The sequence below is a fragment of the Xiphophorus hellerii genome, chromosome 21, assembly GCF_003331165.1.
Source record: "Xiphophorus hellerii strain 12219 chromosome 21, Xiphophorus_hellerii-4.1, whole genome shotgun sequence".
In the NCBI taxonomy this organism is placed as follows: Eukaryota; Metazoa; Chordata; class Actinopteri; order Cyprinodontiformes; family Poeciliidae; genus Xiphophorus; species Xiphophorus hellerii.
The window spans coordinates 20,228,535-20,238,532 of record NC_045692.1 but is presented as its reverse complement, the minus strand read 5'-3'; the positions used below and the strand labels follow the sequence as shown (position 1 = coordinate 20,238,532).

Here is a 9,998-nt window from a genome sequence, read left to right as displayed (position 1 = left end):
ATAAAACACAGAAAAAGCATTTCTGAACCTCATCTTTAATAGATTAGCTCTGAGTTGATCCTCTGAGGATGTGACTTGTAAGCCTGTAGAGTTGAGGACAGTCGGTGTAATCACTGCGCAGGATTTATTGACGTGGCTTCTGGATTTTCCAGTCACTGGAGCGATGTCAGCTGAAGGCGAGCGATGGTGTGACGGAAGCCTGACCCTGCCGACCTGATCGGGGTTCTCACTTCTGATCTGCTCTGCTTGTTCTTAAAGAGGCTTTAACAATCAATCCTCCTTTGAATAGAGACTGCTCTTTATTTATATAATTGCTCTGGCATTAATTACCAGTTCACCTTCTGAAATGTGAATAAAAGGTTGTGAGATTAACCTGCTATTGGTATTAAATTAGAGGAAATTATCAAAATAATCAGTTGTTATTTTGCAGAATGCAGTACAAGAACCAGAAGACGTGAGAGGCCTGGAAGGTTGATACAACAGCAGATCTTTAATGTATTGTGGTGCTAAGCTGCTCAGTGATTTATAAACTAACAACAGTATTTTAAAGTCTATTCTCTGAGCTACAGGGAGCCAGTGGAAGGACTTTAGAACTGGGGTGACATGCTCTATCTTCCTGGTTTTAGTCAGAACGCCAGCAGCAGCGTTCTGGATCAGCTGCAGCTGGAGGATAGATATTTTAGGCAGACGTGGTGCAGTAATAAATGTAACTAAAGATAAACGCATGGATGAGTTTCTCTAGATTTTGTTGGGTCATTTGACCTTTAATCCTTGAAATAAGTGATAGAAGGCCGACTTTGTAACTGTCTTTATGTGTGTCTGAATGTTCAGGCAGATTTCAGGCCTGATCTATAGTTTCCAGCTATAGATCTCAACTGAAGCTGACTCTAGATCGTTCCGTTTTAGGTCCAAAGATAATAATTTCAGTTTTGCTTCTGGTCAGCTGGAGAATGTTATGGCACATCCACACATTTATCTGTTAGCATCTGTTCAGTGATTGGATGGGTTCAGTCACATGGTGGCATTGTAATGTAAAGCTGTGCATAGTTATGGTATCTAATCTGATTACTTGTTGTTACCTTGAGATTAAGTAGATATTAATTAGAGGGGGGGCCCAAGATTGAACCTTGCGGTACCCCACACATGTGACTTCTGTCTGACTTGATGAGAAGTTACCAACTGTACTTTTGGCCAGCAGTGTGTCACTGAACACTTTGAGTCTCAGTCCTGTGACTGAAAGACGTCAGAGCGGTTGGTCATCGTTTGGAAGCTATTTAACTGCTGAAACAGCTTTTTCAATAATTGTGTTGGTGAAAGGAAGGCTGGGGGTTGTAATTTTGCTATTACAGCTTGGCCAGATTGTTTTCTTTCTCTGCAGTGATTTGATAATTGCTGTTTTTAAAGCCTGAGGGGGGAAATACCTGATGAGTTATCAACATAATGCCAGGCAGTAACGTTATTTTTAAACTATCAATACAACAGAAGAAAATACTCTGGCTTGTTCTCACAAATTATAAACATTCTAACATAATAGCATATGTTAGAATATGTTATTCTAACATACCGAATAGCTTCAGTTTGTTACTTTTATCTGTTTCGATTGTAAAAGAAAAGCCATAATATTGCAAGAATAAAGTCAAAATAATACGTGAATAAAGTTGTATAGTGTTAGAAGAATAAAGTCATAATATTAAAAGAATAAAGTTGTAGTAATACAAAAATAGTCATATGAGAATTAAGTCATAACATTAGGAGAATAGAGTCGAAATAATTCCAGTATAAAATTATGATTTTTATTTACTTACCATAGCCCTAACAGTCTGATAAGAAACATATGTTTTGATTTTTCTTCTTTTTTTGGTAAATAAAATCAGAAAGGGGAAAATAAATTTGTATATATTTCTTCCTTTAATCTTAAAAAGTCACTTAATTAGTAAAGGTATTAATTTAATCTCACGTTAAATCCAGTTATTTTGCGAAGGTCTCTGCATTAGACGGGTCAGAGGTGAAATTGTGGAAAATTTTAAAGAGGTGAAGTTATAAAACAACAACTCAAGATTTGAACATCTCACAAATCTCTGTTCAATCTCTAAAAAGTTTTTTGTTTGGTTTTGTTGGACTTTACCTCCTCAAATTTACTAAATAATTCAAACTTTCTACCTGTTTTGTTTCCAGAATGAGCAGAAAAATAAGGCATAATTTAACCCACATTAATTTTAACAGTTATTAGCAACAAGCATTAGAACTGAGTGTGGATCAAAGACTATTAAAGATGTTAAAGAAGCTTCTTCTGAGATTTCTGGGACCTTTGCTAACGCCTTTTCCAAAACGCTGGAAAAAGATGGATGAACATCAAAGATTCATTAAGTGATTGATGGCTGTAATTGGCCAACAAGTGGAGAAAAAGTCAAAAGGATTTGCGTGACATTGATACGAGTCAAGATGATGTTGATTTAAGCATTAAATCTGAATGTGATATTAACATCTTTTGGAGGAGTGAGATAAAACTTGACTGTGTTTAATTGCTACCCACAGAGGAGCTGCTTCAGTTTGAAAAGCCTCGTTTGAATTCATCCTGAGCCGCAGCGTGTTCATTAGGTGCAGTCAACTCCTACTTATTAACTCTGATATTTCGCTCGCCTGCAGCCGCGTTCCCAGTTTCAGCCTTGATAACAGAAGAACGGTCAAAGAAACATTTAATTTCTGCTCATAGATCTTAAATTCAAAGCCAACTCTTAAAAGCAAAGCAATTACAGTTAAAGTTTATCTCACCATAAATGCACAAAAATGGATATTGATCACTTTCAGGTCGACTAAACGTGCATTTTTCTGCTTCGGATTAAACTGGGACGCTGTTTGGCCCTTCGCCTACGCAAGTGGAGATGAACAGCGCTCTGTTTGGGAATTCACAAATAAAACTATGTCTGCTCCAGAGCAATTACCTCGGACAACATGGGAGTTACTGTAGCGTGCAGCGCCGGACGTCTGGCAAGCTTGTGCTGCAGCCTGGTTATGTCACTCTCATTATGATAAAATAACTTCAATGAAGAACTTTTGACCTGCTTCTTCCTGCAACTATGAGATGAATCTCTTCTCCAACACACCTAAATCAAATTAATCACTCAGATGACATGCTCAACTTTTGGTTGCCCAGGAAGTCTTTGGCACACCCAGTTTAAAGAGCATTTGCTAAAAATGTTTAAAAAGCCTTGAAATTGATGATCGTCTCATTCCTGTAGCACAACCAAATGTTGAAAATATAAGAAGAATCACGGCTTTAGCTTCAATTCAGTTATTTAGTGAAGAAAAATCCTTTGTTAAGAAATAATTGTTTTCTACTGTTGGTGTTGTTTTGAAGTGGGCTATATAAAAAAGCTTGAATTGGCAATTGTCTGCCTCAGTGAGGCACAAGGACAACAGTATACAAACAAAAACCTCTATTTAACCAAAAAATACTCGACAAAATGAACAGAAATGCAAATATGTATATATATAAATCAGGATAAACAAAAACTGATCTCTAACAATATATATAAAGTACATACATGGGGCATTATTACACACAAATGCTATTGTACAAGAAACAACTAAACCAATTAAATGTCAAGCCAACAAATTAAAACTATGACAAGAGTTAAAACAACAATAACAAAAAAAAGTTTCCAGTTATTGGAGTTTACAGATCCAGCATCAGCTGCCTGATGGGTTCCTTCACTTCCTGGTGTTGCATCATAAAAAGCCCCCCTCTCCCGGCCAAGCTCTCATTTTACCAAATGTGTGGACCCATATTAGCAAACAACGGCTTTATTACAGAAAGTGAAATTATTAGAAATAGACTAACCGTGAGATATGGCTCCATTATTCGCGTGTGACGTCACGCTCTCCAGAACTCCGCCCACTCCGCCATGACGGACGTCAAAACAACCTTTACAGCTAGTATATCTGTTACCTAATATCGCTTCTATGTAGCTGACTTCACTTTAAAAATGGTCGGCTGCATAAACAGACAAGGATGCAAACCAAATTTGTCATTTTATTTTATAACTTGGCTTTTAATGAGGAATAGTTTTTAAGACAGCCTAACAGAAATGAATGAGATTACACTGTTATGTAAAAATTTGTTGAGGATTATTCAGCAGCTAAATTTATTTATTATGATTCACTTCCTTACTCAGTTGTTTCTTTGTATAAAGACAAATAAATCTAGCAGTTAAAATCATAGTTATTTAATATTTTACCTTTATTTTGTAAACAAAATCAATCTTCTATGACACTGAATCAATCACTAAACCTATTATTTACAGGAGATGGTTGTAAGATTGTGCTGAGGAAGCAGCAGCAGGGAAACTCTGACAAACGACCTGATTTGTCAGAAATACAATCAGGATCTGGACAAGAAATAAAACAAAGACGTAACAATGGAAGAAAACAGCAGAGCAAAGAAAGTAGACAGATGAGGACAAAGAAAACTCCAGAAAGGAGGTGAAGATAAAAGAAGCAGCAGCCAAAATGAAAAATGCTTAGTTAGTTTGCTGACTCAGTCCAGGGACATTAGGTCATTCATTCCCTCCATAAATCTATTCTACACCTTTCCTGAGTTGGAGGATGAAGAATCAGGCCTTGGGTAAAAAACCTATTAAAATGCATGCTGGAGAATCAAAGTGGGCCGTGTTTGAATGAGAGCCAGCATTAGGGACCCGTATTCCCACCAGGCTCTGGGTGCAAACTGTGCAATCGTCACAAAAATTAATAGAAAACCGGCGGCTGCTGAGATAAAGCTTCAGAACACAGAGCACCCACTTCAGCACCGTGGGGAAGTTTCACACAAATGTTTCTCTCATCTGTTTACCCATTAATGGCAAGATGAATTCCTGCCATTATTTTTTGTTTATTTGTCTTTTTAATGCCATTATTGCATTTTTCCTTCCGTTTTGTGTAACCTTCAAATCCAGAGATCGTGTTAGACTTTCCTACACGAAACAAATGATTTCTTTAGCATGTCAGCAAGTTTTACAAAAGTTACCATTTTTTGATTCAGGTGTGTTTGAGCAAAAACGCTCCCAAGGGAAGCACAACAAGATTTGATCTTCACATTTCTGCTACAAAAGATGTTTCCATTTATCATATAATTGCGGAACTATATGAAACACACCAATTTTGAATTAAACTCTAGTTTTTTAAAATATTTTATATCACATGAGTCACATGATCAACAACTGGATGTTATTAGTGGCAAAAACCACAAAGAAGATGACAGGAAGTAGTTGGAGGATCACGGTATGGCATGTATTATTGTGTGAACAAACTTATCCACATGGGATTTTCATTTTGTTTCTTAATTAATGAAAACACGGCAATTGTGAATTTTTGTTTTCCTGAAATTAGTGAAATATTTACAAACTTTTGCGCACATTTGTAATGGAAACGCAGCTACTGACACCATACTTACCACATTTATTTCTGTTAGACCGTCTGAAGCTTATTTGAATAAAATTAAACGTGTAAAGGTGCAAAAGGATTTGCCGTTGCAGTAACTAAAGTAGCAGTTCATGAGTGAAAAAGAAAGTATTATATCATAAACAGAAAGCATCTGCAGTTAAAATACTTCTCTAAGCAGTTTTACAAAAATTCAAGTCAAATTCTGTAAAACAAAAATGGTAAAAATAAAAGTGAAAATTGCTGTAGTTAATGATTCAAAATAAAATCATGTGCAAAGATTTAGTGGATGGAAGCAGTTAAAAATCCCGATACATAACCAGAAAGAGAGCAAAACAAAAAAAAGACGAAAAGCTTTTATTTCTCTTCTCTAGATGTTGTACTTTACCTATTCTCATCCTCCAGCCTCGCCAAATCTTTAGCCAATCATCAGGCTCCGTTTGGCAGGAAGGTGAGGTGAATATCTGTGATTAAAGTCGAGGTAAAGTGCCTCTAAATCAGCACTTCAGCCTGATTAACTCTTATTAACTCTTATTCTACTCAGCAACAATTAACTCCACCATTGATTTGAATACGTTCAGTAATTTCCAACTGCTAAAGGTGACTTTATAAACTTTAATACAAGTAATTAGTCACGTCTCAATGGGTTACTGTAGTTTATGTGGTGCAATATATAAAAGTTTGATTAAAACAAAACTAAGAGGGGATAAATAATATTTTCTTTAGCCAACTACTGTAAGTCGTTTTTTTTAAAGACAAACCTTAATTGAACTCTTACTGCTATGTACAATATATTAAATTACATTTAAAAATCTTTATAATGAAACAAAAAACACGTATTATGACCTTTGTGAAACAATTATTTTATTTTTCATGGAGCCCAGTGGGTGAGGATCATGATATTTATAATTTAATATTTTTATATATTCTCTTTCTTCTATTGGTTTCGTTTTGTTCGTCTAAGTAAAGGCATTGAACAAACCCCTGTAGCTGTTTAGTTTTTGAGACAATTAGTAAATGTTCAACAAGAGCTGAAATCTCTAAACATTTATGTTGCTGTGAAACCATGTAAAATGAAAATAGCCTGAGGAAAACCCAATCCACTGAAGGCTTTAGAAACTGTTGAATTATTTGAGAAAGAAATGTTTCTGTTTCTTTAAGAGCACAGAAACATTAATTTGTAGTTGAACACTGCGTGATACATGCACAACATTAAGGTTTCATTTATTGAACATTGTTCCATGAATTTAAATTTTCTACCATTTACACAAAGTAAAGGCAGTTTATTCCAGCAGAGACGAAGGACAAAGATAAAGTGGTGAATATGTTGGGGGGAAAATGACCATAAAGCTGATATTGGAAATGATTCAGGTTATTATTACTATTGGTTGTCATGGGAACGAAACGTGGAAGAAAATAAAAATAAAAGGTGATCAGAATGAGATAAAAACAGCTCCGGTTTTGGTTTTGATAATTCACTCTTTTGGAAACTGTTGCTTCAGTTGGGAGAAAACCCGTCTCGTGTTGGGTCCTGGACGTCGTCATAGCAACGCATTTTCATTGGTTCAGGATTCCCAGGCAGCCTGGAAAAGAATAAAGGATTTGGAAAATATTTGTATCTATCTATCTATCTATCTATCTATCTATCTATCTATCTATCTATCTATCTATCTATCTATCTATCTATCTATCTATCTATCTATCTATCTATCTATCTATCTATCTATCTATCTATCTATCTATCTATCTATCTATCTATCTATCTATCTATCTATCTATCTATCTATCTATCTATCTATCTATCTATCTATCTATCTATCTATCTATCTATCTATCTATCTATCTATCTATCTATCTATCTATCTATCTATCTATCTATCTATCTATCTATCTATCTATCTATCTATCTATCTATCTATCTATCTATCTATCTATCTATCTATCTATCTGTCAGGAAGTGGTGCGGGTGAGGTGGTGAGGCAGACGCTGTAGACCCAGATGAGATGAATAAGGGATGTTTAATGATAAATAAGTCCGGGAACAAGCAGCAGGCACAAGGAAACACAGAACGACGAAGAAGCTAACATTGACGTAACAATGACGAGGACCCGACGAGGAACAAGGAACACAGGTGGAGTTAAATACACGGGAGGGTAATCACAGAGACGAGACACACCTGGGAACAATCAAGGGGAGGACAGGACAACGAAGAGACGCAAGGACACAAAAACTCTAAATGAACACAGAAAACACAGATCCTGACACTATCTATCTATCTATCTATCTATCTATCTATCTATCTATCTATCTATCTATCTATCTATCTATCTATCTATCTATCTATCTATCTATCTATCTATCTATCTATCTATCTATCTATCTATCTATCTATCTATCCATCCATCCATCCATCCATCCATCCATCCATCCATCCATCCATCCATCCATCCATCCATCCATCCATCCATCCATCCATCCATCCATCCATCCATCCATCCATCCATCCATTCTCAAGTAGTCATTCATCCACTGTTCAATGTTCCATTCGTCCTCCAACCATTAATTCACTCAATCAGTTTTTTATTAATTCGTCCATCCGTTGATTTGTTGGTTCGTTCATCCATCCATCCTGAAGTAGATCCAACCATCTATTCATCTATTTATTTTTCCATATATTCTTTCTTTTCTTCCATCCTTTCGTTTATCTGTCCGTCCGTCCGTCCATCAATCAGTCATGGTAAATTCTGGAAAGCTTGTAGGAACCGGGTCAACATGCGTTTCTTTCCTGCCTCCCTCAGGCATCGTCTCCCTGATCTCCCTGGCCGTTCTGTCGTACGAGCGTTACTGCACCATGATGACGCCCACCATGGCGGACGGCAGGGACTTCCGGCCGGCGCTGGCAGGAATCTGCTTCTCCTGGCTGTACTCCGTGGCCTGGACGGTGCCTCCGCTGCTGGGCTGGAGCCGCTACGGCCCCGAGGGGCCCGGCACCACCTGCTCTGTTGACTGGAAGACCCAAACTCCAAACAACATCTCCTACATCATCAGCCTTTTCACCTTCTGCCTTGCCTTGCCGTTCGCTGTCATAGTCTACTCCTACGGGAAGCTGCTGCTCACAATCAGACAGGTGAGATGCTGCCAGGTGACTGCGCTGCAGCTGCGTTTCCATTACAATGTCCTCAAATCTTTGTCTATATTCTGCAAACGTTGTTAAACACAATGTTACAGTTGTGGTCTTTCCATAGAATAAGAAACGCAACTAAAAAGAAACCAGCTCTGGCTTAGATGAGACATTTTTAATTTAGATGTGAGTGAAAGGCACACCAGCAGTGCACCACCTTGTCTATGACCTGTAAATCATCAAAAGCATGTTTGAATGCAGACCTGATAAGAGAGTCAGGAATATTCAAAGAGACAAACTTGAAATCTAAGAAATGCCGTGACCGGAGAATCAGATTCGACATCTTCACATCGCAGCCATTAAAGCCGCCAACATTCATGTTTGTCTGGTCCTGAACTCTACAGCATCTGACAATAAGCCGCTTGGAGATTAATACGTGTCTGAAGCTGCGTCTTTAATGGCATTTAATTTGCAGAAATAGCACACATGAGTTGAAAGAGGCATAATGAACTTTTAAGAGTCGTGCTGTATTAGTACACGGTTTGGTCGTAACTGCCTTAACTCTGTGATGCATCGACTCAGCAAGCTGTAAGAAACTTTCTTCAAAGATTTTGGGTCATATCAACATCGATTGATTAGATAATTATTCAGTAATCATTTGTTATCAATACTTTAAACCACTGCAACAATTAAAACAACTTGACTGAAAAGAAACAAAGCTAATATTTATCCCTCAAATTAAACTAAACTACCCCTCCGTAAATCATTAAAATGTATATAAAAAACCCCAAACGTATCACTTCTTTTATGTAAATAACAAAAAGAAACATAAGCCAAAAACTGATACAACGAAATTTGAAGTTATTTACTGTTGTAGCCATCAAATGATGATGGGGTACGCGTCGGTTGTATTTCTGTCTGTTTCTTTTACAACAAAAACAGACAAAATTATTTTAAAAATTAAACATCAGCACTTTATTTTGGTTTGGTTTTAGTTTATATTGAGAGTTTTTATATTTCCTTCTTTGTACTGAGATGGTTCGTGCAAATATTCGTCGTGTGAGAAACGTTTCTGTTCGTTCGTTAGCATCACTGTTGATTGATGCAAAAACTTCTTCAGAGCCACTAAAAGTAAAACAAGTGCAACTAGTTGTTAACGTGGATTAGGATTTATAACAATATTTTGTTGTACTACTGTAATAATGATAAAAAATGTGATTTAAAAAATATTTATTACTTATTTTTTAGGTAACCGAATGGCATTTGCTGCTCTAGAAAAACATTCCTGTTTAATTAAGTTTTTTCAGGACACCACATACTTACAGAAATGTGACAATAAAAACTTAGTTTAATCATATTTCTGATTTTACTTATTTTTTCTGATGCTTTTGTGGAAAAAAATAGGGGAGAAAGAACATTTTAGTCAGATTTGTTTTGACAA

At 36.6% G+C, this 9,998-nt stretch overlaps 1 protein-coding gene across 1 annotated transcript in view; it reads left to right on the top strand.

The window, feature by feature from the left end:
* The window catches only part of tmtopsb (teleost multiple tissue opsin b), a 32,358-nt gene that overhangs the window by 3,240 nt on the left and 19,120 nt on the right, over positions 1-9,998 (top strand). Inside the window, exon 2 of the mRNA XM_032550711.1 lies at positions 8,235-8,563. Coding sequence (XP_032406602.1) covers positions 8,235-8,563 — 329 coding nt within the window. The remainder of the gene's footprint in view (positions 1-8,234; positions 8,564-9,998) is intronic.